This window comes from Solanum pennellii, chromosome 6 (assembly GCF_001406875.1).
Source record: "Solanum pennellii chromosome 6, SPENNV200".
NCBI classification, from domain to species: Eukaryota; Viridiplantae; Streptophyta; class Magnoliopsida; order Solanales; family Solanaceae; genus Solanum; species Solanum pennellii.
In genome coordinates, this window is record NC_028642.1 from 59,671,157 (window position 1) to 59,690,535 (window position 19,379).

Below are 19,379 nucleotides of genomic sequence, written 5' to 3' on the forward strand. Positions count from 1 at the left end.
GTACTTTGGGTCATTCATACATTGGGCGTGGGCCTAAGAGAATTAACACATATGGGCCGAAAAGCTATGTTAGGCCCATATTTTCCGCTAAGGAGTCCCTTTTAGTAGCCCAACTATCGGGCTAATTTAGTGGCACACGGTCGGTTTGGTTCGGTTTTATATATATTAGTTTAGTTTAGGAATTACATAGTTTGAATATGAAATTACAATATATTCCTCTTTATTTTGTAATTACATTAATCTCTTAAAAAGTAATACAAATCGGGTACATAATATGTAGGTCAGATATATTAAAAAATATCTCAGATACATAATAACATAAATCGTATACATAATATGTAGCTTGGATGCATTGTAAAATAGACCATATATAATATTTACCTCGAGTACATTAAATATTGACTCGGATACACTGATATGTCACTCGGATACATTAAAGAAATAAGGGATTTTAGAGGTTTTTAGAAATAAAAAGGGGATATTAGACATAAGAGAAATATAAGAAGTGTATTTCGATAATTTTTCCTTTTCAAATACATTAGATCAATAACCAAATAAATAAGATATTTTTTTATCGATATTGGTACTTAACGTTTCAATTTTTGACTTAACCAAAAATACTTATAAAACTAATATATGACTTCATCAATTTTACACTGTAAAACAATAGTGTAATTTTACAAATGCTTATAAAACAAAAACATTAATACTCAACTTATATGAAAAAATATATATATATATATAAGTGTAACAAAAAGAGAAATTAAGAAAAATATGGTTCTTAGTTTAGATTTTGACATTTTGTATAATAAAAAATTGCGAACTCAAAGTAACTGTGAAATGTAAACCAGAATCTAAAGAAAAAGACGCTAAACCAAAAAAGTACTAAGATTAATATTTAAATTAGGAATATGGTCATCATTTAACTTGTATTCCGTTTGTGTTAATTTATGTTTTGTGAACTCATATATGTACATGACATCTGTTGAGAGAGATCATTTGGTAGAGTGTATACGAATAATGCTAAATAGAAGTATAAATTATGCTTGCATTAAATTAATTGCATTGCTAATATCTAGAAATCCATGGCATTAACAATACGTACCTAAATACAAAATAGAGTGTATAACTAATGCATTAGTTATACATATGCTGAAAAAAATACAAAGAAGATACTAATAATACACAAGACTAATACACGCAATATTTTTTCTAATACATTCTACCAAACGACTCAGTATGTGTACTAGTAATCAAGAAAAATAGCCAATCTGAAAAAGTATTTACCAAAAAATAGTTAAATGTCATCTTTCTCTTTTTCTTAAAAATTCAATATATGCAAATGTAAATCGTTTCAAATAAATTATATATTAGGAGACTTGAAATATCAAGAAGTCTCATATCTAAAACTTGAGAGTATAAACTGAAATTTTAAATTAATCGAGATTGAATAGTCAGACACATTTCTTGTATGATTAAATTATGTATATTTTTTAAAGTATAAATAAACTAGATTCAAATTTTTTTAATGTATCATTATATATTTTCAATATATACTTTTTATATATGTGACAACCCCCTCGGGATCCACATATTCAGGTATTGTCTCTGCCATGGGCGGCCATTCGCTCTTTTAATCCCCTCTTATTGGCATGCAGCCTCAAGGGAGAATCGAACCCGTGACCTATGGCTCCTTTACATCCCTCCCAAGGAGATCGCCTCTTACCAATTGATCTGCAGCTCAATTGGTAAGAGGCGATCTCCTTGGGAGGGATGTAAAGGAGCCATAGGTCACGGGTTCGATTCTCCCTTGAGGCTGCATGCCAATAAGAGGGGATTAAAAGAGCGAATGGCCGCCCATGGTAGAGACAATACCTGAATATGTGGATCCCGAGGGGGTTGTCACAATATATTTTAATTATTTTATATAAATAAAAATATAATTATTAAGGAAAAATGACAAAAATTTCTTCCTTAAGTTCACTTATTACCCTTATCCCCTATTAGTTTTAAGAATACCTAAAATTCCTCATTTTTAAGTCAAATGAGGCGGATACAAAAAATGTGACAGAAATGAGAAGGATACAAAATTGCGACAAAAAATGAGGCGGATACAAAAAATGTGATAAAAATGAGACAAATTCAAAAATGTAAAAATGAGGCGGATACAAAAAATGTGACAAAAAATGAGGCAGATACAAAAATATAAAAATGAGGCGGATATAAAAATGTGACAAAAAATGAGACGGATACAAAAATGTGACAAAAAATATACAATGTATCCGCCACCTTTTTATTGTATCAATCCTATTATATATCCGTGTTTTTGTATATTTTTGAGCGATTTTAGTGATGAAAAACTTATAAGGGACAAATAATCATTTAGCCCTAAAAGTATATTATTTATGTCGTTTGCCCGATATATTATTATAAGGATAAATTACCTATATATACATCTTTATTTTTAATAATTTCTTTTATTCCCTACCATTTTAAAATATTTCCAAAATCCCTTATTTTCCCTCAATTTTTAAGCCAAGCAGATACATAAGTATCCCAACCTTGACACGTGATTTCCTTCCTTTTTTCACTCCTTTATTCTCTCCCTAATTTTACTCTACAATTTTATCAGTTACAATTTTCATATCAATTTTATTTTCAAAAGGATTATCTACAATCTTATCAGTTAGAATTTTCATATCAATTTTATTTCCAAAAGGATTCTCTCTCCGATCAATTAAATTCAAACTACTCAATTGATATACTGTGTTTCCTTCAAAGTCGTCTTCTTCAATTTTATTGCTTTTAGTCTTTATTTCTTGATGCATATGGACATGACCATTCTTTTAGTGTTGATATTACTCAGCTAGTCAAAGAAGGATGCATCTTCGTCATCTAAATAGATTTTGAAAAAAATGCTTAAAAAGGCAAAAAGTCAATCTACTGGTGGCTTTGGTAAGGATTTTGGATCGATATTCATAGGTGACGTCTATGTTAATAGTAAAAAAAGATACAAGAGTGAATGTTGAGAAGGAGAATGTACCTTCGTTTTCTAAAGTAAATGTAGGGAAAAGTTGATGTATATTTGTATTCTAAAGTAATAGCTGAGAAGGAGAAGTCAAAATAGATCAGATTGTTGATTTTTTGTCCGCTTTTTTATTGTTCATCTTTTTCTGATATATATGAGATCAGATTTTTAATGTATCAAGTTGTTTTGTTTCTTAAATTAATGTATAATGTCTTCGCTTCAACATTATAATACATTATAATTTCATTATGTACAATGTATTGTGTTCAAATTACTAAAACTATTTTACGGTTACAGTTTGGGATACATTAACTATATTTTTAATGTATCTAGTCAATTTTGTTTCTTAATTAATGTATAATGTCTTTGTTTTAACACTATGATACATTATAATTTACCATACACAGTGTATTGCATTGAAAATTAATTTTGATGCATAAACTTTATTAGTTTTGATACTTGATATAAAATTTCTACCAAATGTATCATTTATCATGTATCTAGGTGTTGCTATGTATCTTCTATCTTATTTAAATTTAGAAGGATATGTATATGTACACAGTACATGATAAATTGATACATTAAGTGTCACACAATTATGTATCAGATTCATAAACGGTGATACACAAATGTTATTATCAAAAGTTTGATTAGTTCGAGGCAAAATATGAAGGTCTTGCAGCTATGCATCTGATACAATAAAAATGGAACGCATTAATACATATATTAAATCGTGTATTTAATACACAACATAATAATTTATGTACACCACATTCTGTCTTTTAAACAGTACTAATATCAAATACAATTTTTTTTATCAAACACAGCTGCACAATTGTGTGTTAGAGACACAATTTTATGGAACACAGTATTACATCTACTAAATCATATATTTGATACATGATATAATGTACCGGATATACAACATTCTATTATTGCATGAACAAATATACAATTTTCTATATGATACGTAAATTTGAATTTCTACTAATTGTATCTTAGCAACTACCACAAAGTAATGTATCAATCTCGAACCTTACATCTTATGGACAACAATTACTTATTTAATGTATCTGATAAAAATACAACACTTATCAATTTAAACGAGATACATAAATAGTAATGTATTGATACATCTATCCATCTCAGAAACAAAATTCAGAAAACGATTACACAACATTATAAAAGGTATGAATGATTCATCAAAGTTATGCATCTCTTCTGCCTTTCTATTGGTTGTATCAATCCATAACGGATACATTGAAAATTCATACTCTTATTTCTTCACCTCAAACGATGTATCAGATCGCCAGCTTTTCCTCAACTCATCTATCTTTAATCAAATGCAATAGTTGATTTGAGATTCACAAATTAATTTTTTGACCAACCATAATTTCATAGCTTTTGTATCATTCATACCTCATCTCACTTTCTCAGGTTTCAGAATGTCTCAACAGGATGGACATGTTCATGTTGTATCAATACAATTTATCGACAAGTTTGATTAAAAAAATGAGATTTTTTTTAGAAAGGATGAGAAGAACAAATTTATGATATATCAATCAACTAATGTATTTTGAAATAGCAATTGAAGTGGTCAGTAACTTCTTTTACCATCTCTTACTGTGGTGCCACGATCGAGATAAGATGAAGAGTATGCTAAGTAGCGGAATCAACATTTTCTTGTGATTTCCTTCTACTATATATCAGATTTTTATGTTTTTCTCATCTCATCGATCCACTGCAATGTTGTATTTGAGATTCACAAAAGAATTTATTTTTCAACAACTATTCATTATGTATCTTATCAAATTTTGGACAAATTTGGATCTAATTTGAATGAACACGAGACGATGAATAGAGAGAAAAAAATGAATTTTGATTTTGTTGATTCTGGAAGGATTTGTTGAATTGTTTGAAGCTAGGAGGATTTGGAAGAGAATTGAGAGATTAAAATTTAAATTTTGAATTAATTGAAGTTGTTACCATTTGAGAATGACTGACAGCAAATTGATTATCTTGATTTGTGGAACTCGAATTCAAAATTGACTCTCTTTCCTTTAAAAGTGTAACTGATTTTGTTTTAATGTATTGAAATTAATGAATCTGAATTATTTTCTATGTATCTGGATAGCACTAATTTTGAAGAAATTTTTATAAATAAAAAAAAATAGAAATAAAATATTATTTAAATTTTACACTATATGATTTAGATAATTTATATTTATTATAAACTAATTATACTCATTTCCGCGAGCCCAAGCTTCAAGCCCAAGTCAAATTCCATGAGAAGACTAGTTCTTTCATCCGAAATCGCGTGGTTTGATGAAATGTCAAATACCATTAAATCCCTACTTTTCATGAGAATTACAATCAGTACCTATTCACAAAATGGCAGAGGTTCGTAATTTTACGAACAATTATAGGGCAAAGTTGTCACAAAATAACCGACAATGGATAAGTTTGAAAATAACAAATAGGCAAAAGGGCTTTTATGTAAACTTACTTGAAAGAGGACCACTCCTTTTCCCCACCACCAAGCATCTTTTCCATTTTTTAATTTTATTTTTTTCTTTTGATTTTTGTTTTAAAATTTCTCTTGTTTATCTTAAAAAAAACTATTTTAATATTTTAATTACTTTTTTATATGTTTCCAAAATATATTTTGGTTTCTTCTACAACGCTTCTTCTTATGATGATTTTGCTGTTACATTATCGATCGGAACAATTATCTTCTCTCTAGAAAACTTCCTTTATCTCGATCTTTCTCTCTCTAAATGTTTGAAGTTTCACTGTTTCTCCAGCATTAAGCGGTGAGTTTGATTTTTTCTTTTTTAATTGTATGTTTTTTCTATTATATCGTGCTTATTATGCGTTTTTCTAGTGGCCGGAGAATTTACTTCTGATGTGTTGATCGGAAAATCATGAATAATTTCAATTGCATTATTCTTCTGTAGCTTCAAATTCAATTTTCTTCATTTTTAGCTGTTTCTTTTTGTTTATAATATGAAATGACTTGACTGTTTTCGGTGTTGATTTGAATTGGCACTATAAGTGTTACTGGAAAATCTGAATCTGTTCATTTTTTTTTGGTTCAAAATTGCTGTTTGATTTTATCTACTATAAATATTAAGCTCTTCATGTTTTTTTTTTTTTTAATATTTTGCTTATTTCATGTTTTTCACGAGGAGTTTTAAGGTTTGATCATCTTCATTGATGTGTGTTTATGTACCTAATTTATGAATTACCATGGATTGTTTTTAATTTGTAATTCTCCTTTGAGCACTTCTGTTTGTTGACAGTCGGCACAATTGTGGAGAAAATAAAACCAGAGACCTCTCAAAATAATTGAAGCTGAATCAGTTTACTATTAGCTGTTGATGTCATATAGAAATCATTGTTAGGACAAGAAAAGGAGAAGCTAATTGCTACATATGTTCATGTATATTGCTAAATCCAAGAGGTGATTCCTGTCTTTAATGTCCCGATTCTATATCATCATAATAGTAGGCATGGATGAGCTGATCAGAGCAGTTATGGCTCGCCTGATGTGCCAAAGATCCTAAAGAAAGCGATCCCTGTAGTGTTTAGAATACTGGAATAGATCTCGGTGGGCTAGGTAAGACAATAGAACTCTTCAACAGAATAGCAGCCTGCATATGCTATTCACTATTTTTGTAGCATCTTTTTTATCTCATCTTGTCTCTCCTTTCTCTCTGTGATTGTTCGACACATATTCTGCTTTTTATGGTTTTTTTGGTTTGTATTTTTAATCCTTATTCTTGAATCCTTTAAAGCACTGAAGGTAGCATGCGTTATTCATGTTCTACAGGTGTCTCTGACTTCTGTGTAACTTCTTGACAGAGAAAACATAACTGAAGCTCATGGAAAAGAGGCATGTTCATGGTTTGATATTTTGTTGGCTTACTCTATCCAATATATAGCAAATATTCGACAGAAACCAGTGGCTGCCTTTTAGATGATAACTACTGATTGCAGCTCGTGAAGGCTGCATTTAAGCATGTTGATAGTCTTTCAATTGATTTTCAATTTCTTTTGTGATGAGAGGTGGAATTTTTACCATTTACCGTTTCGTATGCTGCACATAAAAAGTGATATATGTCAACAATCACGTGAAGATCACTGTTTCTACAGTGTAGAAACCTCTATCAGGAGGTTAGAGGTCCATTGAAAAAGTGTTGGTCCGCCAGTCATTGTAATCTTAAAATGGAAAGGTAATTTATGTTCACACCCTATTTGGATATTAAGAGGTGGTTTTCGTTTTGATGACCCAATCGTTTTGTACTTTGTTATGTGGGACGTTATAATTCCAGATATAGAATATTGAAGGAGCTTGGAGATGGAACATGTGGTAATGTATATAAGGCCATTAATACCGAAACATCTGAAATTGTAAGTGATCGTCTTAGTTTATGTATTTATTATGTTTTATTTATCCACACATGTTTTTTCAGATTTTCCTCATTTATTAGTTGATATAAGGAGACGTACCATAATCATATTTGCAAAATCTGAGACTTGAGTAGGAAGTTTGCGTCTGACAGCACCAAAAAAGATATTGATCTGTGCATGTTTGAAGAGTTGCACGTCTAAATTAATAAAATCCTATAGTTATTACATGTAAGTACCAGAACATGGTAATGCTTGGATTTGCTCCTTGGTTTTCTTTGTAATGGCAAGTTATTGATGCATCTTTCACACGGCAGTACTAACATGTGCCAAATCTCAGGTAGAGTCTGCCTAACCAGAAGGGGCCTTTACCATACATATTAATTTGTGAGAGCCATTTTAAAGTTCCATTCCACTTATAGTCAAGTCATCAGCTTAGTTTTAATCATGCCTATGCTATTTCGGAAAATGAAGAATATTAAAATTTGACCTTTTCACTTTTTTTTGTTCCCCTTGGAGGGAGTTGACGGAGAGACTTATGTTGATTGTTTCTCTGCGCTCGTACATCTCACAGGATGTTGATTCCTCTCAAAGATTGTACCTTATAGTTTTGTTTCATGTATTGTAGGTTGCAGTAAAGAAAATGAAGAGGAAGTTCTATTTTTGGGAAGAATGCATTAATCTACGTGAAATAAAGGTGTGTAGGTTTCCTCTTATTTGGTCTCATATTGATGATCTGAAGTTGAGTATTTAAACATATCTATTCAGAAAAACTATTGTGTTAGAAAAGAATTTCTTGTACATATTTATACATTCTTTGTGCAAGCTAAGCTTTTCAATCTTTCTCTGCGCAGTCCCTCCGTAAATTGAATCATCCAAACATCATCAAACTGAAAGAGATTGTCAGGGAAAACAATGAGCTTTTCTTCATACTTGAGTACATGGTATCAGTTTAAGACTCTTCTCTAGATTTTTGTGTTGCACCTTTCTCATTGTCTGTGCTGCAGAATCTTTCGTTCTGATAACATAATGTACATTTATGTAACTTTGGCAATTAGTGTGTTTAGTTTCAGAATATCGAAATTCTATGTCAACGTGAACCTCTAAACTGTCTCCTTATTAATTGTCTAGGAATGTAACTTGTACCAACTAATGAAAGATCGGCAAAGACCTTTCCTAGAGGAAGAGATTCGAGGATTGATGTCTCAGGTGTTGCAAGGACTTGCCAATATGCATAAAAATGGTTACTTTCATCGGGACTTAAAACCTGGTATTGAAATGTCATGTGGTCTATTTACTATCTTTATTTATGAAAGTGGTAAACTAAAGTGACACTTGTTCTGGCTCAGAGAATTTACTGGTGACGAATGATGTAATTAAAATTGCTGACTTTGGGTTGGCTCGTGAAGTGTCTTCATCACCTCCTTTCACTGACTATGTTTCAACTCGTTGGTGAGTTGTCTTCTTTAGTTTGGTGCATCCTTCGTACCCAAGTGCTTGTAAAATTTTTGCCTCTGGGCTCTGATGTAAGGATGTTCTAATGTCTTTAAAAGGTACCGAGCACCAGAAGTTTTGTTGCAATCTTCATCATACACACCTGCTATCGGTATGCACTGTCAGTACATTCTTGCAATTTCAGAAGCTTCTTGTGTGGCACACTAGATCATTTTTTCATTTGACACCAATAGGTTTCAATATGTTTAGAAACTCAAGCTAGCATCCTGAATTTTGTTCTTGAATCTTGAGGGCTATTGCAGCTAGTTTGTTGCTTGTCCTTATATACTTGTAAATCTAAGTACATTGCGCAGCAGCATATTTCGTGTCTGTTGATATTTTATGGTGTATAATCTGTCTTTTCTTTAAATGTTTTCTGTTGATTTTGATGGTAAGGACGTTGTGTGACCTGCCATGGCTCTTTCAAGGTAATATAACCTTCAATGGGTTCAATGTTGTGTAAAAGAAAATAGGAGAGTGCCAGGAAATCCTGTGGACCAAGTTCACCATGCCTAACATAGGCCCATCAAAGCCTTGACTTTAAAATGCTGGCTTGATTCAATAGTAGAACTGGAATATGAGACATTTGCTGGTGTTCTCCTTGTAGAAACTAAGAATTTCCTCAGCTTTTTTTCCATGTTTGTCTAGCATGATATTAGATGAATGTACAAAAAAACTTGGGTCAGTTTTCTAGAACATTGTTGACCAGTGACTCTGCTCCCTTTTCAATTCTTGAACTTATCTTATGTCTATTCACTACTTCACATGCTTGGGTATTTTCAATCTCTTTTCCTTGTATTTTTTTAGATTGCTTTGTTTTGGAATTTTAATGGTCCTTCTATGATCTGTCCAAAAACATACATCTCTTTGAACTACTCTTCTTTTGAAGTTCTCAAACATTCTTAAGTTTGACGGCCTTACATAGAAATTGTTCAATGTGTGGAAAGGACGTTTGGATAACATTTCATGTTTGTTTTTGTTGGTTAATTGATCTTTTTCTTGACTCATGATAATAAGGTCTGTACACAGATATGTGGGCAGTTGGTGCGGTACTAGCTGAGCTTTTCACTCTTTGCCCAATATTCCCCGGTGAAAGGTGATTTCATATCCCATATTGTCTTGCACAAAAATGATGTCCTAGCTTCTTTATTTTTTGGAGCCTAGACTGTTTTGACCTCAAATGTAACCGACAATTAGGTGATGTAGTTAGTTCCAAGAGCTTGAAGGATCATATTGTTCAAATACTATGGGAAATTGGAACTTGATTCGTATCATTTGGAGAACTATTTCCTTAAAGAGTAATCTACCTTTTTCTTTGTCCAGTGAAATTGATCAGTTGTATAAGATATGCTGTGTTCTTGGACCGCCAGATTGGACTAACTTCCCAGAACTGAGAAGTGCTTCACGGTTGTTTGATATAAGTTGTTTTGATGTAAGTCCAGGATGAACTTCTTGCTAATTTCCCGCCAGTTTCTTTTGATCATGTATTTTTTCTTCTTCTTTTTGTTCCCGATAGATTACACCAGCCAATCTGTCTGATGTCATTCCAAATGCTAGCTTGGAAGCTATCGACTTGATCAAGGTATTCCTACTAGCTGCTTCTTTACATTGCTGGCATATTCTATGCACGAAATACGAAGTGGTTCTTTACTGATCTATCCCTCCCTTTATGACATAGCAACTCTGCTCGTGGGACCCATTGAGAAGACCAACTGCTGACCAATGCTTACAGCACCCATTTTTTCATGTAAGCCGTTTTATATTATTTGCCGTTTGCTTCAAATTTTACTGTTATTGGCATCCTTCCATGGAGATTAAAATAACCTGCCACTTGCTAATGAATAGGTTGATATGTCAATTCCTCGTCCTCTAGAGGATCCACTTCAGATGAATTTAAGTAGTGTTGGTAAGAACTCGTAAGATACTTTTAGCATCTGTCACTATCCACTTTTAGTTCATGAAGCTATCCTGTTGTGCAGGACCTGAGCCTAATCTTGAGTTGAACCTGTGGGATTTTGGGACAGAAAAAGATGACTGCTATCTTGGTTTGACTTTGGCTGTGAACCCAACACCCTCTTGTCTAGGTATGAACTTTCAAGACTTTAATTATTTCAGGTTTATTTCTGTATAACATCCCACTGTCTATGTCTCAATTTGTTGCAACAATTATGATTTGTTCATGTATATTCTGGCTTTTGTAATAACTGACATCTTTGTCATTGACTCATTGTGTCTTCTTCTATCTTGTTTCTTAGAAGCAATACCTACACCGCTTTTGTCCGCTCTAAAAAGGGAAATATATATTCTTGATATGGTAGTAATCCTAGTTTAAGAACGTCTCAAATTTGCCCAGGGAAACATTATTTCTGAAGACATTATACCTGGCTCTTATATCATATAGAACAACCTTAAAGCAAAAACCATCTTTGTGATAGTATCATTCTTTAAGAGCACGAGGACTGACATCCTTGCTTAGTTTATGTCTTGCCTTGATTTTTCAAGTTTTTGTTTTATCGTTGTATGCTCTCTTTTCCAGTTGCAACTTCCTAAAACAATTTACCATAAACCTCATCATGTAGATTTATTTCCTGCAAAGATGGCAAGTAAAAGTCAAGGTGCAGGAACGGTAAGTGTCTTAATTTTTTCAATTTTATTTTACTACTCGGGTCACTGTTTTCAGGGATTTCTTCCCATAAGACTCCTGATTTTGATAAATTTTTCTAAAAGGTTTTTAACAACATTGGCAGGATATGTTCTGCCCTGGTTTCCAAGATCACTCACAACACTCAGGTAGCTCATATACTTTTCTTCCTAGTGTAATATATAATATATTGTTGTTGTGAAGAAATGAATCTTGGGCCTAACTCAACCCAAAAGATAGCTTATATGGGGAGGATTGTCCAAATCCATACAAGGAGTCCAAATTTTCCTCATCCCACCAATGTGGGACACCGGGACTTAACAGTTTTGTTAACCATTCTGCAATTTTATACAACCTTCTTTTTTCTTTTTCTTATGGGTGTGTAGTTCTATAATAGTATAACTGCCTTATGTTTAAGACTCTTGAATGAAACCTAGAATGCTGAAAGATTTGTCCGCACATTATGGTTCATTCTGGGTATTTGATGTAGTTGGTTGAAATTTTCACCCTTCTATACTATTTTACTTAGAGATGTCATGGCTGTGTTGATCTCTTCTTTTCAGTTTTCTGGTCATTGTTTCCTACTGATCACCACCAGATATCTACTCCGGTGGACTCCTCATTGTCATTATCATTCAGGTCAGTATCCATTTATCGAATTTTCTTTCTGTTAATGGCATAAGTTTTGGTGGGTTTTTGAGTCATGTATTCCCCTGTTGAGAAGAGAAATGGAATCATCCCTCTACCCAGTTTTGGTGGGTTGTTGAGTGATGTATTACCCCTACGGAGAACAGAAATGGAATCATCTTGCTACCCAGTTTCCTTAACAAATTTCTGTTCAATATCATTTCTCATATTAGTGATTGAACAAAAATCTTAGTCTTCCCAACTCTCCACTACCTTTGCTAAACAGACAGCATCAGATACATTTCCTTTCCCGATAAGACCCAATTGTATTACAACTTGCATGTCAGTATCGGGGAATGCAAGGGTTGGTCTTTCTCTATTGATCAGAAATATTATCTGCATGGAACAATTAATTGAAGCTGCCTGTAGGAAACATGAAACTGAAGTTGTCCCTTTATTTTTGTCTGCAGCACGATTCCACAGTCAACTATTGGAGCTCCACAATCAACTAGTTTTGGCATGACATCTCTGCAGACTAACTTCTTGGAGCGCCCTTTTCTGGCTATGTCATCCTCCTTTCAGCAAGGACGTTGCCTTTGAGCTCCTGATTCAACTCTCTAGTTCGATTAAATAAGCAATTATACTAGTATTTAGTTGTAATCTGTATATGTAGTAGTCAGCACAGTTAAAGTCTATTTACTAGATTTTTTTCCATAATTTTCAGAAGATTCTCTTCTAAAGATGTAGAGCAACCCACACCCCTTTTAGGCGGTGTAGTTGGTGTCCTTGCGGGAACAATCGTATAGAAGATGACTGTTGTAATTATTAAACCATAACAAACGTGGAGAAAGATACAACTCTAGTTCTTTATTTTAGTTTTTTTTTCCTTTGTTAGTTGATTGCCTGGCCTTTTGGGTCCAAAAAAGATATGATAGCTACTCTTGAAGAACATCACTTCTTGAAAAGTTCAATGAACAATTTCCTTGGTAGTAGTTCTTGGAGGTAGGGACAATGAAATTTTGAATTTGTAATTTGGAAATTAATAGTTCAAACTCAAAGTTGTCAACACTTTTAAGTTTGTTCACACTTTTGATCTACGACGGATATATAACAAATTATATCTATCAGATTTAACGAGGATCAAAATTTATGGTGGGAACTCACGTTTGGAGGTTTGATTTTTGTTTTCTGCTATTCTTGGTCTATTTCTAGTGTGCAATACAACTTTTTTTTTAATATGAAATTACTGATATGTTTAGTTTACTTTTTATGTGTCTACTACAATCTTTAAAGTTGCAGACTCTAGGATGTAGTGGGACTTTTTTGGTGTTTTATGTCAAAGCATTTTTGTTCACGATTATCGTAAAATTTAAGATATAAAAAACATTTACAGGAGATTAAAAATGCTCATTTTTGTCAAACTCAAAAGAACCAAAATCTATCAAATCATACTTAAAAGACTAATTTGTACGTACCTCAAATATAAGGGACCAATTTCGTTCATTTATTTAACCAAATATCCAACCTCCTTAATTTTTTCTAAACTGTAACGTAATCTCCTTATTAATGAAATCTAATAACCAATCAACCACCGCTAAATCAGATAAGACGTGGCAGAAGCCCGGATAATCTTCCAACAAACACACCTCCACTCTGATTTAAAACCCTTTTCTTAGATTTTGCTTTTTCCACTCTTGTTGGCTAAGTAAACTTAGCATATTTCATCATCAGCTTCTTGAAGTCCACTCTTTTCTTCTAAGGTTTTAGAAGAGTGGATTTTGAAAAACCCAAAATCACAGTAATAGTTAATAGAGTTTTGCAGGCTTACAGTTATGGGTGGAGATACTACATCCCCTCATTCTCCTATCATCCATTCCACTGGTACAATATATTAAAATCTTTCCATATTGTTTTTTTTTTGTGGGGTGGGGTGATTTTTTCACATTTCTTGCATAATTTTGATATCTATGTTTGGAAAGTATGGTGTGTTTCGAGAATCAGGAGGTGTCAGGTTCAAATTCCGAGATAAAATATAGTAGGTGATTTCTCCCTATATGTTCTAGCTGACAGAGTTATTTGTAGGAGGTGATAGAAATCTCGTGAAATTAGTTGAGTTGTGTTCAGAATTCAGTAAAAAAGAAAATGAGGTGTAGCAGTAGGTTGACGGTTTGGTAAAACTAGTTTTGAAAATCTGATCAGATAACTCACTGGACTAATCTGGACTTGAGACGAACAGTTATTGATTATTGCATAGTTTTTTTCTTACTTGAAAAATCTAGACTTGATGCACTGACAAGGCTGAAAAAAAAGATTGACTTTTTTATACTTGCAGAAGAATCATCTTTTGATGAGAACTTCCCTGATAACCCGCTAAGCTCGCTCAGGTATTTTCTGTTACTGGTTCATGTTTTTTCTACAATCAGGGACTCAGCACAGGCTCTGTGTTTGTATGTGTACATGTTTGTTATATTAGTGGTTGGAAATTGGAATGTCTGCAGTGGTAGTGATCGTTTTGGCACAAAAGTAGAGAATGGTTCTGTGGATTTGGAGGAATTCGTTACAGCTTCTTCAAATATAATTGATGAGATGAATGAAAAGCAGATAAGGAATGTATATATGGATGTCCTCGAGAGCTATGAGGAACTGCAGTTCCATAAGGACCATTTGAAGGAAGCCAAAAATAAAATCTTGAGGTACAGTTATTTATGGTAATTCATTTTCTATGTTGTTCTTTTTCTCTGGGAGATAAGTAACTCCACAAATTTTACGATGCTCCTCAAATTTATCAAACTTAATTATTTTGTGGGTGCAGTGTAATTCATGGCCTTGTTTGATTCCTCTTCCACTGTTTCAAAAATGTCATAATGAAATGTTGCATTTTGGGTTCTATTACTGGAGAATTGGCTAAGCTCCAGTAAATGGGAAATGACAACATCTAGTCTCATATTTAAGTTTTTGACTAGGTTGAAAAATAATCCAGAGTCTTTGTCCAAAATGTTAAGTGTTAACCAAATCCTTTTTAGTGGTTGAGGTAGAGATTTGGGAAAAGTAGCAAACATAATATGATACATACAGTGAACAATAACTAAATTCTGGAACATAATTCTGAGAGACCCTCTTGGGATCCATGCTAGTGAGAATATGAGCATTAAGTTTATCGTACGTGTGGAAGAAAAAAAAGGTGCTTTGGTAGCCTCCACTGCAAGGAAGGGAAGAACCATTTTTGAAGCAAGACTGGAATCTGGAGATTTCCAAAGGAGTTCATTCCCTAGTTAGGATAGGAGAACTGAGCTAGCTTTAAACCGGAATTCGGATTTGGTTCAACGGTAAAATTAGTTTAATGTGGGATGTGGGGTAGGTGCTTCACGAGCTTGAGTCTTGCTGCAAACCAAGTCTAGTATTTAAGTGGAGAAGAGTAAGGTGTTGGGCTGGACCCATTATTCTCCGAATTTCAAAGTTATAAACAATTGATCTCTCAGTTATTAAAAAAGAGTGTGCAAGATATTTTTATGTTGTAGAAGTATAATGGTCTGGTGTTTACATCAGCTTAAATTCTCATGAGATGCTTAACACAGCTTAGACACACCGATGTTGTAGTTAACCATGGCAGTGGAAATGCTAATCCCATTCCAGTTTATCTGAGAGGATAAATACAAATTCTTCTTGTTATGCAATTAATGTTCATTCACTTGACCTGGAGAGCAGAGACAGCAATGTGGATTAGTGCCCTGTGACAGAATATTTGCCATTTCTTTCGCATAATTTGTAACTTAGTTAGCTAGTTATATTTTTGCATAACCTTATCTTACTTCATCTCAGCAGTTATTCAGTTTCTCAATTGTACACATTAGATTCCGATAGCAGATTATAAAGTTTAAAGTTCTTTGTCTTGGGTTACCTGTAAATACTATGCATTTGTTGAGGTACATGGTAAATGAACACCTGCAGCTACACCCCTGGATCGTGGATTGAGGAGGTGGGTGGCATGAAAGCGAGTGATTACAATATACCAAAAAAGACGACACTCTTGTTGATTGGTCCAAGAGGATCTGGTAAAAGCAGTCTTGTAAACAAGATCTCCAGAGTGTTTGATGATGATCCTTTTACACCAGAAAGAGCTCAAGTATCGTGTATGTTCTCTTTCTCCTTTTCTCATGTAATAAAGTGAAACTAAGATAAAAGATAATCAGAAAGAATGTGTGTATCGTGTTTCCTTTGTTTGTCCTAGATACTAATGCAATCATATTGTTTTTTTCTTTAAATATTAGTTGTCAGATAATTAACTTGTCATAACAACCTCATGGTTCTAAATCTGTGGGTTACCAGATTCTTCTGATGGAGATGGGACATATTTTCTCCATGAGTACACGATGCCAAAAGGTTCAAGTTCTTTCTGTTTGTATGACACACGTGGTCTGTCGGATGATTTGAATGAAAATAAGAAAATTGTGGACCGCTGGATGATAAAGGGGGTTCGTCATGGGAAGCTAATAACCAGGTTTATATGATTATTTTGAATTTCCTTGAAAAAACTTAGGGTATCCCGACTCTCTGAAATGCTCCTTTTGACAGGGATTCTGATGATGCACATCCGAAGTCTAAAGTTCGCCAAAACAGATACTGTGCCAGTGAGACCAATGTGGTTAATTGTGTCATATTTGTTGTCAGTGCGGTCCAAATTCTACAATCGATGGACAGCGATGATGAAACAAAAAGGCAACAAACTCGAGCTGTTGCTACAAATTTCAACTACCCTCTCTTGTCATTCAAAGGTATTAATTCACTTTATTGTAATGTTGTTATCACTTCAATCTGTCTTTTGGCTTTTTGAGAGCAGTGTAGTTGATTAAATATTAAATGCATTTTGTTAGTATTAGAAAAATATGTAGACAGGAACACAGTGTACTTGTGTTCTATTAGATAACGGTTAATATTAATTGAAGCTACCTCAATCAGAATATGGGGGAGTTCATTGTGGGTTTACAAAATAATGTTGAAGTAATCATGTGAAGTGTTGGCCCATCCAAAAACAAGTGTCTGATCGATAATAAGTTTATAACATATTTCAGTATCTATCATCCCATTTCCTCTTTCTCGTTGTTGGAGCATATCACAAACAGCTCTTTTAATTTGCATATTCTCGCCATCTCAGATGAAAAACCTATTGTTGTGCTCACACATGGTGATTTACTTTCACTTTCGGATCGTACGCGCATCCGCATGCATTTGGGACAGCTGCTGGGTATTCATCCCAAGAAACAAATTTTTGATATCCCAGGTGACATCAAGATAAGTTAGCCTGCTAGTACATGAATTTGTTTAAGTTGAACAAAACTCTAACCACCCCGAACCCCCGTTCTATTTTTCTCCTTTTGGTCTTGTGTTTTCAGAAAGTGATGATTTTGCAACTAGGTTGACTATACTCAACATGCTGCGCCATTGTCTTGAGCGTGCTGATAAAAACCTACCCTTCAAAAAAGACCTACCTTTCAAAAGCCCATATAGATGCAAGGTAAGATTATTGTTAGAGCAAATTACATGGTTGATTTATTTTTAGGCGGTTTCACGTCTTTGTTAGAGACTTTAAAGTTCATTTGTCTGTAAAAACGGCTTTACTGCACCTTCCTTTGATCATTGATGGACATCTCCCAGATCAAATGGGTATTCAGTCAACACTTCAACCTTCTACCTAGTGTCTTTTGGGGACCATCAATTTAGTTGAATGTTGAAGCAGTAATGCATAATTACAGAGACGTTAATGTTGGTCATTTTTCACTTGTACGCTTTGCCTCTTGGCAATAGTTACCTATTATGCTACTTCTAAGTTCTATGGATCTAGGGTGTTGCATGTTCAGATGATATCAAACTTAGGCCGAGTTAAAATGGGTTGAGTAAATAAAGAGTCATGTAGCAATCACTCAAAGTTCACTTGCGTCAGAATGGGTTGAATTGTGAGTCACAGTCAAGCCATCCAACTAGAAATTGCTTCTACAGTTTTATTCTTCTCTGTAAGCTTTACAGTTGAGTTTCTAAAAATCGTTCACTCTGCAATAAAGTAAAACCACTATACACGAAAGAATTTGGCTGTAACTTTCTTTATTCAAGTCATCACTATTTAACGACCCCCAACTTGCCTGGATTGAGATATAGTTTATTCCTCTATTGTTTGGTGAAATCCTGTAGTGGTTAGCAATGTAGCCTGCTGGATGATTGATTTGGGCTGTTCAATTTTTCCACTTAGATGAATGCCCCCCACGACCCACCTAACCTGTTGACACCCTTACTGAGATTCAATTATGATATTGCTATATCTAGTTCATCGATATATATTTGCGCACACAACTGATTTTAGGTATAGATAGCACACAATGCATGTATTCATTGTTTTAGAGACGATAATTGATTTGTGCTGCTTGTAAAATCTACCATACACTGCATCTACCTACATGTGCTCTTCAATTCAAATTACTGCTTGTTGTGCAATTCAAATCATGTAGTACTGTTTTTGCTTTTAGGGGGCCTTGCAGATGCTTGCAGTACGTCTTCTATTGGCATATGCGTTTCTAGCAATACTTTTCGGAATGGGGATGATGTTCAAGAATACTCTCAAAGCCAAAGTTGCCTCAGTTTCCTATTCACAATCACATATGGACATAGATTGGCATGCAAATGCCGTTGATTCTGCACCCAATCTTCAGCCTGAGGCAATGCAACCACATGTAGAAGTAGAGTGTCATGCAAGTGAGGTTGATTCTGTTCCCAATCTTCACCCTGAGGCCCCCCAATCAGATGAAAACTTAGATTGTCGTGCAAGTGAGGTTGATACTGTGTGCGATCTTCACCCTGAGGCCCACCAATCAGATGAGAACTTAGATTGTCATGCAAGTGAGGTTGATTCTGTTCGCAATCTTCACCCTGAGGTCCCCGAGTCAGATGATAGCTTAGATTGGGGTGCAATCCGACACTTATGGTCTGACTGAGTTTATTGGTGAGCTCCTATGTATAGAGGTTGATGCATTCTTTCTCTGTATAAACGGCATTAGCTGTCTTACTTTCCCTGTATATAACAATTTTCAGCAATAATTCTCTTGGAAAAGAGTGACAGCTCTTTAGGAACTCTTTGCATACAAGCGTTGAACTGAACTGTTTTACTACTGTTGCTGTTGCATAAGTGACTAT

The 19,379-nt window shown here is 33.9% G+C and overlaps 2 protein-coding genes across 8 annotated transcripts; both read left to right on the forward strand.

Moving 5' to 3' along the window:
- The first annotated feature begins 5,666 nt into the window (after nucleotides 1-5,666).
- Nucleotides 5,667-13,094, forward strand: LOC107023747 (serine/threonine-protein kinase MHK). 7 transcript variants are annotated; one of them, XM_027917881.1, is made up of 19 exons: nucleotides 5,672-5,841; nucleotides 6,536-6,647; nucleotides 6,861-7,263; nucleotides 7,363-7,441; nucleotides 8,067-8,135; nucleotides 8,293-8,382; nucleotides 8,570-8,708; nucleotides 8,788-8,890; nucleotides 8,992-9,044; nucleotides 9,950-10,028; nucleotides 10,256-10,364; nucleotides 10,449-10,514; nucleotides 10,611-10,679; nucleotides 10,778-10,838; nucleotides 10,912-11,016; nucleotides 11,512-11,558; nucleotides 11,680-11,722; nucleotides 12,137-12,212; nucleotides 12,671-13,094. In XM_027917881.1, exons 3-19 carry the CDS (start codon nucleotides 7,256-7,258, stop codon nucleotides 12,798-12,800), a joined length of 1,326 nt encoding a protein of 441 aa, XP_027773682.1. In that variant the 5' UTR covers nucleotides 5,672-5,841; nucleotides 6,536-6,647; nucleotides 6,861-7,255; the 3' UTR covers nucleotides 12,801-13,094. The 7 variants fall into 7 exon arrangements, with proteins under 7 accessions (XP_027773680.1, XP_015080019.1, XP_027773682.1 ...); XM_027917882.1 differs by having other exon boundaries at nucleotides 6,893-7,263; XM_027917883.1 differs by having other exon boundaries at nucleotides 6,539-6,647.
- Nucleotides 13,095-13,804: 710 nt separating this feature from the next.
- Nucleotides 13,805-19,354, forward strand: LOC107021189. The gene is made up of 9 exons (XM_015221798.2): nucleotides 13,805-14,081; nucleotides 14,533-14,584; nucleotides 14,699-14,893; nucleotides 16,149-16,330; nucleotides 16,527-16,698; nucleotides 16,773-16,972; nucleotides 17,353-17,478; nucleotides 17,591-17,712; nucleotides 18,716-19,354. The coding sequence occupies exons 1-9, from the start codon at nucleotides 14,033-14,035 to the stop codon at nucleotides 19,178-19,180; spliced, it is 1,563 nt and encodes a 520-aa protein (XP_015077284.1). The 5' UTR covers nucleotides 13,805-14,032; the 3' UTR covers nucleotides 19,181-19,354.
- Nucleotides 19,355-19,379: the final 25 nt, after the last annotated feature.

Bases quoted from the DNA above. Each gene is read 5' to 3' on its own strand.
- LOC107023747 (XM_027917879.1), top strand. The intron at 7,442-8,066 runs GTAAGTGATCGT...CATGTATTGTAG, and splicing joins ATACCGAAACATCTGAAATT to GTTGCAGTAAAGAAAATGAA. The intron at 10,680-10,777 runs GTAAGCCGTTTT...GCTAATGAATAG, and splicing joins TACAGCACCCATTTTTTCAT to GTTGATATGTCAATTCCTCG.
- LOC107021189 (XM_015221798.2), top strand. From the start codon at position 14,033: ATGGGTGGAGATACTACATCCCCTCATTCTCCTATCATCCATTCCACT. The intron at 16,973-17,352 runs GTATTAATTCAC...TCGCCATCTCAG, and splicing joins CCCTCTCTTGTCATTCAAAG to ATGAAAAACCTATTGTTGTG. The intron at 17,479-17,590 runs GTGACATCAAGA...TTGTGTTTTCAG, and splicing joins ACAAATTTTTGATATCCCAG to AAAGTGATGATTTTGCAACT.